This window comes from Salmo salar, chromosome ssa02 (assembly GCF_905237065.1).
Source record: "Salmo salar chromosome ssa02, Ssal_v3.1, whole genome shotgun sequence".
Classification (NCBI taxonomy): Eukaryota; Metazoa; Chordata; class Actinopteri; order Salmoniformes; family Salmonidae; genus Salmo; species Salmo salar.
Window position 1 is genome coordinate 74,993,245 of NC_059443.1, and position 16,360 is coordinate 75,009,604.

Here is a 16,360-nt window from a genome sequence, read left to right on the forward strand (position 1 = left end):
ATGCTACAGTAAACAGATGTTTCTAATGGAATGCTACAGTAAACAGGGATGTTTCTGATGGAATGCTACAGTAAACAGATGTTTCTAATGGAATTCTACAGTAAACAGGGATGTTTCTAATGGAATGCTTATAGTTAACAGATGTTTCTAATGGAATGCTACAGTAAACAGATGTTTCTAATGGAATGTTACAGTAAACAGAGATGTTTCTAATGGAATGTTACAGTAAACAGGGATGTTTCTAATGGAATGCTACAGTGAACAGAGATGTTTTTTAATGGAGTGGTAAAGTAAACAGGGATGTTTCTAATGGAATGCTACAGTAAACAGAGATGTTTATATTGGAATGCCACAGTACACAGGGATGTTTCTAATGGAATGCTACAGTAATCAGGGATGTTCCTAATGAAATGGTACAGTAAACAGGGATGTTTCTAATGGAATGCCGTAAACAGGCATGTTTCTGAAAGTAGGGTAGCTAAGCATGTACTGTTTACTGGACCCCTAATATAAACGAATGCACTGGTTCCCAAACTGTTGTATGTGTTCTGGGGTTTCCAAGCCATTCAAAGATGCTCCCAAACTTCTTCCTCATGTCGACTTGTGTTTGGACTTATTTCAGATCAACATGTACGTGTGTGTGTCTGTGTGTGTGTCTGTTCGTGCGTGTCTGTTCGTGCGTGTCTGTTCGTGCGTGTCTGTTCGTGCGTGTCTGTGTGTGCATGTCTGTCTGTCTGTCTGTCTGTCTGTCTGTCTGTCTGTCTGTCTGTCTGTTCGTGCGTGTCTGTTCGTGCGTGTCTGTTCGTGCGTGTCTGTGTGTGCATGTCTGTCTGTCTGTCTGTCTGTCTGTCTGTCTGTCTGTCTGTCTGTCTGTCTGTCTGTCTGTCTGTCTGTCTGTCTGTCTGTCTGTCTGTCTGTCTGTGCATTGTGTGTGTGCGTGTCTGTCTGTAGATATGTGTGTATCTGTTTGTGTGTCTCCGTGTATGTGTGCGTGTCTGTCTGTGTGTCTGTGTGTCTGTCTGTCTGTCTGTCTCTGTGTGTGTGTTTGCGAGCCCTGTTATCAGTATAAGTTTCTGGTTTCAAAGTCCATTCTTCTACCTGGGTGTGTTGGATGAGAGAGATTGTTTATGTGCTTATGCATGTGTGCATGTGTGCGTGGGTATGTGTGTCTGTGCATTGTGTGTGTGCGTGTCTGTCTGTCTGTCTGTCTGTCTGTCTGTCTGTCTGTCTGTCTGTCTGTCTGTCTGTCTGTCTGTCTGTCTGTCTGTCTGTCTGTCTGTCTGTCTGTCTGTCTGTCTGTCTGTCTGTCAAGTAACTACTGGCTATTAGAGACATATGTATTCTCTCTAATGGACTGTGTGTGTGTGTGTGTGTGTGTGTGTGTGTGTGTGTGTGTGTGTGTGTGTGTGTGTGTGTGTGTGTGTGTGTGTGTGTGTGTTTGTTGTGTGCGTGTGTGTGTGTGCGTGTCTGTGTGTATGTGTTGAGTAACTACTGGCTGGTAGAGACAGATGTACTCTCTCTAATGGACTGTGAGGTAAACACTGAAATACCGCCTAGATTGCACCCTATTCCTTATTTAGTGCACTACATTTGTCATCTGAGCCCCTAGAGCAGTAGTGCACTATGTAGGGAATAGGGCGCCATTTGGAACGTAGTCAGAGCCTCTTATGTTATGACGTCCTGCTGGGAAGTAGTACATCAGAGAAAAACACACACACACTTCCTGAACCTTCCTCCCATACACCCTTTACCCCTATTCCTCTCCTTCCCTCCCCACCTTCCTCCTGTCCTTTCTCCTCTTTTCCTCCCTCCCTCCCCACCTTCCTCCTGCCCTTCCTCCTCTTTTCCTTCCTCCCTGCCACCTCGCTCCCTCCTCCTTTCCTCCCTCCCTTCCTCCTCCTTTCCTCCCACCCTCTTCCCTCCCCCCTCCCCCATCTCTCTCTCTCTCTGTGTGTGAGAGGTGATAGAGGGCAAATGTTCCTCTCTTCCTCTCCTCTCCTCTTTTAAAGACTTGAAACATCCCTTTAAACACAGGAATAGATACAGTTTGGCCCATTAGGTGCATAAAACCCAGGAACAGGTACTGGTTGGTCCTATTAGGTGTATAAAACTCAGTAACAGGTACTGGTTGGCCGATTAGGTGTGTAAAACCCAGGAATAGGTACTGGTTGGCCGATCAGGTGCCAGTGATCTGTTCTACTCTAGTCCAGCCTACCATTATATATTTGCCTAGTTAAATAAAGGTTAAATTAAATAAATAAAAAAATACACATAAAAATATGTGTCATGTAGTTGAATGAAATCCAACAGAACTTTGCCCTGATAGTTTGAGTGTATTATAGGCCAATGTCTGCTTACTTGCATGTAGCTAACTCAATATCTCCATCATGTGGTGGAAAGCAGAACTTTAAAGTGACGTCAAAAGTAGGATTGCAAAATTCAGAGAACTTTCAATAAATTCCCTGGTTTTCCCCAAATCCCAGTTGGACGATTCCCAGAATCAGGAGGGAATAAGTTGGAAATTTGGAATATTCCAAACAGGATTTTTGGAAAACCGGGTATAATTGAAAGTTCCCAGAATTTTGCAACCCTAAGTAGGAGTAAACATGTATGTAAAGGCTTTAATTGTAAACAAGCTAACTGAGCTAAACATGTATGTAAAGGCTGTAATTGTAAATAAGCTAACTGAGCTAAACATGTATGTAAAGGCTGTAATCGTAAATAAGCTAACTGAGCTAAACATGCTTGAAATCAGGGATTCACAATCAGAGAACATCTCGAAATATTTACCATTATTGATTTTATCAAAATTTATTTCAGAAACATTTTTTTCCCCACTATATACGCATATCTTGGGGGGGGTTGTGTGGTTCGTGACATCAACATTAGACGTAGGACGAGAGCCGCAGGGGAGATGAGTTGGCTTAGGCTGTGGACAGGGAGAGAGGGAGAGGGGGAGAGAGAGACTATTAACATTTCACACTTGTTATTTTACTCTGAAGGGTTCAGACAGAATCTTCAGACAGAAGTCTACATCTATACGATTGGTTTTCAGATCAGCTCTCACCTAATACGTTACAACTCACCTTTCACTGTGACCTTCGCCAGAGCCTCGCTGGAACCAACGTGGTTGGTCGCCACGCATTTGTAGGTCCCGCTGTCATTCAACTTCACCTGGCCAATCAGCAGCTGGCCATCCTTAATGGTCTCCGCCCCTGCGGGCATGCCGGCCCGGCCCACCCGTGTCCAACGGAATGTGATTGGGTGAGAGCCGTGGGCGAGGCACTGGAGAAGGAGGGTGTCACCAGGGCGGAGTCTCACCTGGTCTGGTAGACTGGTGGTGTAGGGAGGGGCTGGGGAGTAAGAGGAGGAAGAGGGGGGAGAGTTATGACCTGTCAATGTGTGTTTGTGTGTGTGTGAGTGTGTGTGTGCGTGTTGGTGTGTGTGTGTACTCACAGTCCACCTCTAGCTGTGTGTATGCCTGGCTGTATCCGTGTGTATTGGTGGCATTACAGATGTACTGTCCTGAATCCTGGCGCCCCACGCTGGTCAGAGTCAGAACTCCACCCACCACAGTGTGTTGCCATGGTAACGGGGCTCGCAGTTTAGACCAGGAGACAACAGGAAGGGGAGAACCTGGGGAGAGGAGGAAGGGGAGAAAGAGAGAGAGAGAAAGAAAGAAAGAGAGAAAGAAATAAAGAAAGAAAGAGAGATACAGGGATGCGGTTATAAAGTAGTCCCACAGGGCTCTGGTCAACAGTAGTGATTTAGTTTTAGTCATTCAGCAGACGCTCTTATCCAGAGGAACTTACAGTTGTGAATGCATACATTTCATACATTTTTCCATACTGGTCCCCTGTGGGAATCAAACCCACAACCCTGGCGTTGCAAAGACCATGCTCTACCAACTGAGCCACACGGGACTATGATTATATAGAGAACGGGGAAACAGCCTGTCTGATATAAGATAACTTATTATCCTTGATTGATTGATTGATTGATTGACTGACTGACTGACTGACTGACTGACTGATTGACTAATTGACTGATTAAATGATTTATTGAGTGATTTACTGACTGATTGACTGATTGACTAATTGACTGATTAAATGATTGATTGAGTGATTTACTGACTAATTAAATGATTGATTAATTGACTGATTGCCTGACTTATTGATTGAATGACTCACTGACTGATTGACTGACAGATTATTACCTGTGGCCTGACACAGCATGGTGACCGTGTGACCCTCCACAGCTGTCACCTCTGCCATGGATACCGTCGCCATGGGTGCCTTGGGTGCGTTGGCAGCTCCCTGGCCGCCCTCAACGATGACCTCCACCTTGACCTCGGCGACCCCCTCAGTGTTCTGGGCCTGACACACATACACTCCAGCATCCTCAGAGCTCACTGCTGCCACCTGGAGACAGGGGACATGGAGGGAGGCAGCTGTGTCTGTCTGTGTATGTCTGTATTTGTGTTTGTATGTCTGTGTCTGTCTGTGTATGTCTGTGTTTGTGTGTGTATGTCTGTGTTTGTATGTCTGTGTTTGTGTACAAATTTTACTAAACTTCTGAGTACCAGAAGTCTTCACAAGAATTCGGAGAAGTATGGACTTTTTGCCAGTCATCACTTGTAAAAAGGTTATTTTAGGCTCAGGAGTAAGGGTTAGAATTTGGGTTAGGGGTTAGGTTTAGGGTTATGAAAATATTAATTTTGAATGGTAATCAATTTTTGGTCCCCAAAAAGTCCTCACAAGTACGTGTGTATGAGTGTGTGTGGGTATGTGTGTGTGTGTGTGTGTGTGTGTGTGTGTGTGTGTGTGTGTGTGTGTGTGTGTGTGTGTGTGTGTGTGTGTGTGTGTGTGTGTGTACAGCATGTCTGTATGTAGGTGTACGGGCAGATCGTCTGACCTTCAGTGTACTGGTGTCCTCGGTCTTTGTGGTTACCAGCTGTGTTCCGTGGCGTTGCCAGGTAATGGAGGGGCGTGGCCTACCTGTGGCGTGGCATTCCAGAGCTACAGGTTCACCAAGCCGGACTCGCAGGGGCCCTGCCGGGGTCACCCGCACCTTAGGGGAATCTGAGGCGAGAGGACATTCACAACACACACACACACACACAAAACACACACAAACAACACACACAGAAGAGGAGAGGGTTGAGTGTGGTTTTCACTTCTTCAGGTGGTACACAGACAGATACATGTATGCAAACCAAAAGTTTAATTTAGTGACGTTTCAAGTTCCAACCATATGAAGAATGATCCTCCAACTCTTGCACTACATGTCAACTACTATAACTACAGCCCTCCTGGTACCTCTCACTATACACCCTTCTCCATCCTACCCTGACCTACATGTCTACTACTATAACTACAGCCCTCCTGGTACCTCTCACTATACACCCTTCTCCATCCTACCCTGACACTACATGTCAACTACTATAACTACAGCCCTCCTGATACCTCTCACTATACACCCTTCTCCATCCTACCCTGACACTACATGTCAACTACTATAACTACAGCCCTCCTGATACCTCTCACTATACACCCTTCTCCATCCTACCCTGACACTACATGTCAACTACTATAACTACAGCCCTCCTGATACCTCTCACTATACACCCTTCTCCATCCTACCCTGACACTACATGTCAACTACTATAACTACAGCCCTCCTGGTACCTCTCACTATACACCTTTCCTGCTCCTACCCTGACACTACATGTCAACTACTATAACTACAGCCCTCCTGATACCTCTCACTATACACCCTTCTCCATCCTACCCTGACACTACATGTCAACTACTATAACTACAGCCCTCCTGATACCTCTCACTATACACCCTTCTCCATCCTACCTGACACTACATGTCAACTACTACAACTACAACCCTCCTGATACCTCTCACTATGCACCCTTCTCCATCCTACCCTGACACTACATGTCAACTACTATAACTACAGCCCTCCTGATACCTCTCACTATACACCCTTCCATCTCCTACCCTGACCCTACATGTCAACAACTATAACTACAGCCCTCCTGGTACCTCTCACTATACACCCTTCCATCTCCTACCCTGACCCTACATGTCAACAACTATAACTACAGCCCTCCTGATACCTCTCACTATACACCCTTCTCCATCCTACCCTGACACTACATGTCAACTACTATAACTACAGCCCTCCTGATACCTCTCACTATACACCCTTCTCCATCCTACCCTGACACTACATGTCAACTACTATAACTACAGCCCTCCTGATACCTCTCACTATACACCCTTCCACCTCCTACCCTGACTCTACATGTCAACTACTATAACTACAGCCCTCCTGATACCTCTCACTATACACCCTTCCACATCCTACCCTTACACTACATGTCAACTACTATAACTACAGCCCTCCTGGTACCTCTCACTATACACCTTTCCTGCTCCTACCCTGACATACATGTCAACTACTATAACTACAGCCCTCCTGGTACCTCTCACTATACACCCTTCCACCTCCTACCCTGACACTACATGTCAACTACTATAACTACAGCCCTCCTGATACCTCTCACTATACACCCTTCTCCATCCTACCCTGACACTACATGTCAACTACTGTAACTACAGCCCTCCTGGTACCTCTCACTATACACCCTTCTCCATCCTACCCTGACCTACATGTCAACTACTGTAACTACAGCCCTCCTGATACCTCTCACTATACACCCTTCTCCATCCTACCCTGACACTACATGTCAACTACTATAACTACAGCCCTCTTGGTACCTCTCACTATACACCCTTCTCCATCCTACCCTGACGCTACATGTGGAGCTCTATCTCTGGGGCTCTTCTCCCCTCAGCCCTGCCCCTCCCTGGAGCTCTATCTCTGGGGCTCTTCTCCCCTCAGCCCTGCCCCTCCCTGGAGCTCTATCTCTGGGGCTCTTCTCCCCTCAGCCCTGCCCCTCTCTGGAGCTCTATCTCTGGGGCTCTTCTCCCCTTAGCCCTGCCCCTCCCTAGAGCTCTAACTCTGGGTTAGGGATGGCCACTCACGTTTGATGGTCAGTGAGGCCATCATGGTGCTTCGGCCCACAGAGTTAGTTGCCACGCAACGGTACTGCCCCTGGTTACCGTTCCTGGTGTTAGCAACAGTCAGCACGGAACCATCCGGGCCGATCTTCACATTATCTAAGGAAAGAGCCGTTAGGACCAGTTAGAACGAGTGAGAACCATCTAGAAACACTTATGATCGGTTAGGACCAGTTAAAACCAGTTCAACCATCACATTTTTATAAACCGTCCATTTAACATTGTGTCACAGCTATTGTGTAGTTGAGTACCATTCAAGGGCTGTGTGTGTGTGTGTGTGTGTGCGTGCCTGTGTGTGTCTGTCTGCCTGTTTGCATATGTGTGGTCAGAGCCCCACCTGCCAGTGGATGGTTGTTGGTTCTCTTCCACTCCAGACGGACGGGCTGTGACCCACTGACCACCCGGCAGCGGAAACTGACCGACTCCCCCAGCCGGACCCCTGCTGACCTGGGCTCAACTGATACTACTGGGGCCTGGGCACATACTGGATAGGAGGGAGAGATAGATCAGTAACACACACACACACACACACACACACACACACACACACACACACACACACACACCCTGCCGTACACTCTATAGGTGTCCCCCAGGGCTCAGTTCTAGGCCCTCTCCTCTTTTCTCTTTACACCAAGTCACTTGGCTCTGTCATATCCTCTCATGGTCTCTCCTAACATTGCTATGTGGATGACACTCAACTACTTTTCTCCTTCCCTCCTTCTGACACCCAGGCGGCGACACACATCTCTGCACGCCTGGCAGATATCTCAGCTTGGATGTCGGCCCACCTTCTCAAGCTCAACGTTGACAAGATGGAGCGGCTTTTCCTCCTGGGGAAGACCTGTGATCACGGTTGACAACTCCAAGGTGTCCCCTGCCCAGAGTGTAAAGAATTTTGGTGTGACCCTGGACAACACCTTGTCGTTCTCTGCAAACATCAAAGCAATGACTTGCTCCTGCAGGTTCATGCTCTTCAACATCCACAGAGAATGACCCTACCTCACACAGGAAGTGGCGCAGGTCCTAATCCAGGCACTTGTCATCTCCCGTCTGGACTACTGCAACTCACTGTTGACTGGGCTCCCCGCTTGTGCCATCAAACCCCTGAAACTTATCTAGAAAGCTGCAGCCTGCCTGGTTCAACCTTCCCAAGTTCTCCCACATCTCCCCGCTCCTCTGCACACTCCTCTACCTTCTAGTCTAAGCTCACATCCAAAACAAGACCATGGTACTTGCCTTCGGAGCATGAAGAGGAACTGTCCCTCCCTACCTTCAGGCTATGCTCAAACCCAAGCACTCCATTCTGCCACCTTTGGTCTCCTGCTCAGCCCAGTCCAAGCTCTTTCCTGGCACCCCAATGGTGGAACCATCTTCCCCCTGAAGCTAGGACAGCAGAGTCCCTGCCCATCTTCCCAAAACATCTGAAACTCTACCTCTTCGAAGAATATCTTAAATAATCACCTCCCCCACCAAAATAAAATGATTTCTGAGAACTAACACTCACACACACCCCCACTAGCTCTGAATGCTTCTTTATTGAGGAGAATGTAATGACTACGACTGTGATGTGGTTGTCACACCTTTTTATTTTTACTTCACCTTTATTTAACCAGGTAGGCCAGTTGAGAACAAGTTCTCATTTACAACTGCGACCTGGCCAAGATAAAGCAAAGCAGTGCGACAAAAACAACAACACAGAGTTACACGTAAACAAATGTACAGTCAATAACACAATAGAAAAATCTATGTACAGTGTGTGCAAATGTAGAAGAGTAGGGAGATAGGCAATAAATAGACCATAGAGGCAAAATAATTACAATTTAGCATTAACACTGGAGTGATAGATGTGCAGATGATGATGTGCAAGTAGAGATACTGGGGTGCAAAAGAGCAAGAGGGTAAGTAATAATAGATAGTTGGGTGTGCTATTTACAGATTGGCTGTGTACAGGTACAGTGAGAGCTGATGCTTAAAGATAGAGGGAGATTAAAAGACTCCAGCTTCAGTGATTTTTGCAATTCGTTCCAGTCACTGGCAGCAGAGAACTGGAAGGAAAGGCGACCAAAGGAAGTGTTGGCTTTGGGGATGAACAGTGAAATATACCTACTGGAGCGCGTGCTACGGGTGGGTGTTGCTATGGTGACCAGTGAGCTGAGAAAAGGTGGGGCTTTACCTAGCAAAGATTTATAGATGACCTGGAGCCAGTGGGTTGGGTGACGAATATGTAGTGAGGGCCAGCCAACGAGAGCATATAGGTCGCAGTGGTGGGTAGTATATGGTGCTTTGGTGATAAAATGGATGGCACTGTGATAGACTACATCCAGTTTGCTGAGTAGTGTTGGAGGCTATTTTGTAAATGGCATCGCCGAAGTCGAGGATTGGTAGGATAGTCAGTTTTACGACGGTATGTTTGGCAGCATGAGTGAAGGAGGCTTTGTTGCAAAATAGGAAGCCGATTCTAGATGTACTTTTGGATTGGAGATGCTTAATGTGAGTCTGGAAGGAGAGTTCACAGTCTAACCAGACACCTAGGTATTTGTAGTTGTCCACATATTCTAGGTCAGAACCGTCCAGAGTAGTGATGCTAGTCAGGTGGGAGGGTGTGGGTATCAATCAGTTGAAGAGCATGCACTTAGTTTTACTAGCATTTAAAAGCAATTGGAGGCCACAGAAGCAGTGTTATATGGTGTTAAAGCTCATTTGGAGGTTTGTTAGCACAGTGTCAAAAGAAGGGCCAGATGTATATAGTATGGTGTCATCTGCGTAGAGGTGGATCAGAGAATCACAAGCAGCAAGAGCGACATCATTGATATATACAGAGAAAAAAGTCGGCCCGAGAAATGAACCCTGTGTCACCCCCATAGAGACTGCCAGAGGTCCAGACAACAGGCCCTCCGACTTGACACACTGAACTCTATCTGAGAAGAAGTTGGTGAACCAGGCAAGGCAGTCATTTGAGAAGCCAAGGCTATTGAGTCTGCAGATGAGAATGCGGTGATTGACAGAGTCGAAAGCCTTGGCCAGGTCGATGAAGACGGCTGCACAGTACTGTCTTTTATCGATGGCGGTTATGATATCGTTTAGGACCTTGAGCGTGGCTGAGGTGCACCCATGACCAGCTCGGAAACCAGATTGCATAGCGGAGAAGGTACGGTGGGATTCGAAATGGTCGGTGATCTGTTTGTTAACTTGGCTTTCGAAGATTTTAGAAAGGCAGGGCAGGATGGATATAGGTCTATTTCAGTTTCGGTCTAGAGTGTCACCGCCTTTGAAGAGGGGGATGACCGCGGCAGCTTTCCAATCTTTGGGGATCTCAGATGATAAGAAAGAGAGGTTGAACAGGCTAGTAATAGGGGTTGCAACAATTTTGGCGGATAATTGTATATGTGAATTGATTCCCCCTCATCTATCTTCAGAGTTTGTTCTGTTAGGTGACCTAAACTGGGATATGCTTAACACCCCAGCTATCCTACAATCTAAGCTAGATGCCCTCAATCTCACACAAACTATCAAGGAACCCACCAGGTACAACCCTAAATCCGTAAACATGGACACCCTCATAGATATTATCCTGACTAATCTGCCCTCCAAATACACCTCTGCTGTTTTCAATCAGGATCTCAGCGATCACTGCCTTATTGCCTGCATCCGCTATGGGTCCGCGGTCAAACGACCACCCCTCATCGCTGTCAAACGCTCCCTTAAACACTTCTGTGAGCAGGCCTTTCTAATCAACCTGGCCTGAGTATTCTGGAAGGATATTGGCCTCATCCCGTCAGTCGAGGATGCCTGGTTGTTCTTTAATTAAAAGTAATTTCCAAACCATCTTAAATAAGCATGCCCCTTTCAAAAAATGTTGAACTAAGAACAGATATAGCACTTGGTTCACTCCAGACCTGACTGCCCTTGACCAGCACAAAAACATCCTTTGGCGGACTGCAATAGTATCGAATAGTCCTCGCGATATGCAACTGTTCAGGAAGTCAGGAACCAATACACGCAGTCAGTCAGCAAAGCAAAGGCTAGCTTTTTCAAACAAAAATGTTCTTCCTGGAGCTCTAACTCCAAAAGGTTTTGGGACACTAAAGTCCATGGAAAACAAGAGAACCTCCTCCCAACTGCCCACTGCACTGAGGCTAGGTACTGTAACACTGTCTCCACTGATAAATCCATGATAATCGAAAATTTCAATAAGCAATTCGCTACGGCTGGCCATGCTTTCCTCCTGGCTACCCCAACCCCGGCCAACAGCTCCGCACCCCCCGCAGCTACTCGCCCGAGCCTTCCCAGCTTCTCCTTCACCCAAATCCAGATAGCAGATGTTCTGAAAGAGCTGCTAAACCTGGACCCGTACAAATCAGCTGGGCTAGACAATCTGGACCCTCTCTTTCAAAAGTTATCCGCCGCAATTGTTGCAACCCCTATTACAGTCTGTTCAACCTCTCTTTCGTATCATCCAAGATCCCTAAAGATTGGAAAGCTGCCGCGGTCATCCCCCTCTTCAGAGGGGGTGACACTCTAAACCCCAACTGTTATAGACCTATATCCATCCTGCCCTGCCTTTCTAAAGTCTTTGAAAGCCAAGTTAATAAACAGATCACTGACAATTTCGAATCCCACCTTACCTTCTCTGCTGTGCAACCCGGTTTCCGAGCTGGTCATGGGTGCACCTCAGCCATGCTCAAGGTCCTAAATGATATCATAACCGCCATTGATAAAAGACAGCACTGTGCAACTGTCTCCATCTACCTGGCCAAGGCTTTCGACTCTGTTAATCAACGTATTCTTATCGGCAGACTCAATGGCCTTGGTTTCTGAAATGACTGCCTCGCCTGGTTCACCAACCACTTCGCAGACAGAGTTCAGTGTGTCAAATCGGAGGGCCTGTTGTCCGGACCTCTGGTAGTCTCTATGGGGGTGCCACAGGGTTCAATACTCGGGCTGACTTTTTTCTCTGTATCTATCAACAATGTCGCTCTTGCTGCGGGTGATTCCCTGATCCACCTCTACGCAGACGACACCATTCTGTATACATCTGGCCCTTCTTTTGACAATGTGTTAACTAAGCTCCAAACAAGCTTCATTGCCGTACAACACCCCTTCCGTGGCCTCCAACTGCACTTAAACGCTAGTAAAACCAAATGCATGCTTTTCAACTGTTCGCTGCCCGCCTGCCCGACTAGCATCACTACTCTGGACGGTTCTGACCTAGAATATGTGGACCACTACAAATACCTAGGTGTCTGGCTAGACTGTAAACTCTCCTTCCAGTCTCATATAAAACATCTCCAATTCAAAATCAAATCTAGAATTGGCTTTCTATTTCGCAACAAAGCCTCCTTCACTCATGCCGCCAAATTTACCCTAGTAAAACTGACTATCCTACCGATCCTCGACTTCGGCGATGTCATCTACAAAATAGCTTCCAATACTCTACTCAGCAAACTGGATGCAGTCTATCACAGTGCCATCCGTTTTGTTACCAAAGCCCCTTATACCACCCACCACTGCAACCTGTATACTCTAGTCGGCTGGCCCTCGCTACATATTCGTCGCCAGACCCACTGGCTCCAGGTCATCTATAAGTCTCTGCTAGGTAAAGCTCTGCCTTATATCAGCTCACTGGTCACGATAACAACACTCACCCGTAGCACGCGCTCCAGCAGGTATATCTCACTGGTCATCCCCAAAGCCAACACATCCTTTGGCCGCCTTTCCTTCCAATTCTCTGCTGCCAGTGACTGGGATGAATTGCAAAACTCGCTGAAGCTGGAGACTTATATTTCCCTCACTAACTTTAAACATCAACAATCTGAGCAGCTAACCGATCGCTGCAGCTGTACATAGTCCATTTGTAAATAGCCCACCCAATCTACCTACCTCATCCCCATATTGTTTTTATTTACTTTTCTGCTCTTTTGCACACCAGTATCACTACTTGCACATCATCATCTGCTCATCTATCACTCCAGTGTTAATCTGCTAAATTGTAATTACTTTGCTACTATGGCCTATTTATTGCCTTACCTCCTCACGCCATTTGCATACACTGTATATAGACTTTTTTTTCTATTGTGTTATTGACTGTACGCTTGTTTATTCCACGTGTAACTCTGTGTTGTTGTTTGTGTCGCACTGCTTTGCTTTATCTTGGCCAGGTCGCCGTTGTAAATGAGAACCTGTTCTCAACTAGCTTACCTGGTTAAATAAAGGTGAAATAAAATAAAAAAATCAATACAAAGTAACACACACACACACACACACATATCACGCAAACACACACTGTAGGAGAGAAGAGACAAGGTTACAGCACACACAGACACACACACGCACATGCACACACAGAGAGAGAAATAGACACTCAGAGAGACACACACCAGTCATTGACATCCTCCGATGCAAGAGGGAGCACAGGGTTCCACCCAAAGGGGGGTTCAATGAGTTAACACACACTCACTCACACAAGCACGTACACACACACTCACACACAAGCACATACACACACTCACACTCACACACAAGCACGTACACACACACACACACATACACACACGCTACTCGTGCATATACAGGATTCACATATAGAGAGTAATATAGACCATGTCCACATTGACAGGTATACATCTAAAGGCATGCAGGCACGCACGTACACTCACACACCAAACACACACACACCAAACACACACACACACACCAAACACACACTCACACCAAACACACACACACACAGACACACACACAGGGGCAGACTGTGAGTGTTCAGTGTGGTCTGTGGGGAGAACAGCAAACAAATGCCACCCCAGAGCAAACATCCAATCAGAGACAACATGCAGCTCAGGTCTGGATAGGACCATGACTCAGCTAGACTAGACCATGGGACATGATATTAACACTGTTTTATAAATTCACATCTACAGTAAAAAAGGAAATGTATCACCGTGCATTTAAAGTTATGAGAAACATTTTATGTTAAGATTAAGAATTGTAAACCATCGCAACACTAGTTTATTACTTTATTCCTAATCCCAAACTTTTTTTAGAAAGTAGAAAGTTTAAAGTAGTTTAGGGCTAATAATATATACCCACTTAAAAGCGATAGTGCCGCAATTTAACATATTTATATATTTATTTCCTGGCCTTGTCTATAGACTGCTTTCAAGATGAGGAAACACACATTGAAAAAATATATCTCTGAACTATCCCCGTAAATGACTTAATAACATGTTCTGCATTGTAGTGTAGAGAGAAGCAGCTTGTAGTTTACCTGTCCAGAGTAGAGAACAAAAGAGCAGTGCTGTTGTGGAGGAATCCATGTTGCACAAAACTATCCCTCTCTGCCTGTCCTACAACCCCCCTCTCTCTCCCCCATCTCTCTCTCTAACACTCCCCCTCTCTAACACTCCCTCTCTCACTCTCTCTGTCTCTCTCTCTCTGGTCTTCAGTCTCCTGCTGTGTGTTGTCTCCCAGTCTCTCCTCCCCCTCTCTCCCTCCTTACTTATTTGTGTCTTTAGCTTACGCAGGCAGGCAGGCAGGCAGGCAGGCAGGCAGGCAGGCAGGCAGGCAGGCAGGCAGGCAGGCAGGCAGGCAGGCAGGCAGGCAGGCAGGCAGGCAGGCAGGCAGGCAGGCAGGCACCTGCAGGCAGGCAGGCAGGCAGGCAGGCAGGCAGGCAGGCAGGCAGTTAGTTTCAGGATATTAGCTCAGAAACAGACAAGAAATGTCTGCCTGTGTCATCCTAGAACCAGCCCTGCTGTTGGATATTTACTCAGATAGGTCACATTATAATGTACTGGATTGTAGCCTAGAAGTTTTCACTCGTTACTATATTATGAATTAATAACATATATTTTTAAGTATTCTTCATATGTAAAATTAATTCAATAACGCCACAAAAGGAGTCTGAATTTTGTATCGTTACAAATACAACCTGTGAGTAAACTGGAAACAAAAAGAACAAGATCATATCAGAGATGTTGTATTGACTTCATCGCTAGATAAGAACAGCTTCTCTCTCTCAACTATTTTGGTTTGGTGTCAGTTTGTCCTCTAGAGGGCGACGCACTACCAGAGACCAATAGGGAGAGAAGCCCCTGACTGCAGTGTACAGTTCGGGGACGGGCTCAATGTAGGGGAGTCAAACGTCAGGGCCGGGCTCAATGTGGGCGGAGTCAAACGCGTTTAACCCGAACCCTTCCCGTCTCCTTCAAGGTCACCCAAGTTGAGGTAAACGTCGAAGGTATCAACGTCAACGAAAGTGAATCTTAATGGAACCTAACCTACATGGATAAAAATATAAACCATGGATGTAAGTGAGACTGTCATTATGTGCACCACCCTATGGCACTCCCAATCATGGCCAGTTGTGATACAGCCTGGAATCAAACCAGGGTCTGTAGTGATGCCTCTAGCACTGAGATACAGTGCCTTACACTGCTGCGCCACTCGGGAGCCATATATTCATAAACCATGTGCCATGGAATCGGCACATTGAAAATCTCTTCCCAACTATTTTTCAATCTATATGGCACAGCTGTCAATTTTTTCATCCTTAAATGAAACTGGTATACGCTTTTATTTATTGCAATTTTCTTTAACCAGTTTTGGTCCTTAATGCAGGGCTGACAGACAAGTTCCTAACATTCTCACCCTTCTTCTTGCCTCTTCCATTTTTGGGGTAATAATGAAATGAGTTTGTTGTAATTTTGAGTAGAGTAGATATTTCCATATATTTTTGTTAGCTGCATGTGTGACATAACTCCACCAGTCCTATTTTTGATATCATTGACAAAGGTTATACCGTTTAATTTTTTTCCCCAAAATGTTTATTTTTACAAAATCAATTAGTATATTTGAGTTTAACCATAATATTTGTTGTAAAATTTGTTCTGTCTTTTCTAGTGGATTAAACTGAAACTGTAACCAACTTTCTATGGCTTGTTTTAAAAATGGCGATATTTTGGAAATTATTTCATTTTCAAAAAACCGAAAGTGAGAGGTTGTAATCTGAATAAAGGGAAAAAGGCCATTCCTGAACATGCGGTGAGACATTCTTACTAATCTGCTAGACAACCAGTTCAGATTTAAGTATAACTTTTGTATGACTGAAGCCTTTAGTGCGAGATCTAATGCTTTACTATTTAATAATTTCTGCCCTCCGAATTCATATTCATTATATAAATAGGCCCAGGTAGCCTAGTGGGGGCCGCAGGTAGCTTAGTAGTTAGAGCATTGGACCAGTAACCGAAAGGTTGCTAGATCAAATC

The 16,360-nt window shown here is 45.8% G+C and overlaps 1 protein-coding gene across 1 annotated transcript; it reads right to left on the minus strand.

Moving 5' to 3' along the window:
* Window positions 1-2,785: 2,785 nt before the first annotated feature.
* On the minus strand, window positions 2,786-14,560 carry LOC106592810 (basement membrane-specific heparan sulfate proteoglycan core protein). Its single transcript, XM_045709978.1, has 8 exons — window positions 14,365-14,560; window positions 7,435-7,581; window positions 7,062-7,196; window positions 4,915-5,081; window positions 4,217-4,421; window positions 3,457-3,636; window positions 3,087-3,353; window positions 2,786-2,929 (listed from the first exon to the last, which is right to left on the minus strand). Exons 1-8 carry the CDS (start codon window positions 14,411-14,413, stop codon window positions 2,925-2,927), a joined length of 1,155 nt encoding a protein of 384 aa, XP_045565934.1. The 5' UTR covers window positions 14,414-14,560; the 3' UTR covers window positions 2,786-2,924.
* Between the last annotated feature and the right edge of the window lie 1,800 nt (window positions 14,561-16,360).

What these genes read in the sequence shown, in the direction of transcription:
- LOC106592810 (XM_045709978.1), bottom strand. Translation starts at nt 14,413, where the DNA reads ATGGATTCCTCCACAACAGCACTGCTCTTTTGTTCTCTACTCTGGACA. An exon ending in CATGCTGTGTCAGGCCACAG is followed by an intron (nt 3,637 to 4,216) that starts GTAATAATCTGT and finishes TCCTCTCCCCAG; the next exon opens with GTTCTCCCCTTCCTGTTGTC. An exon ending in CACACAGCTAGAGGTGGACT is followed by an intron (nt 3,354 to 3,456) that starts GTGAGTACACAC and finishes CTTACTCCCCAG; the next exon opens with CCCCTCCCTACACCACCAGT.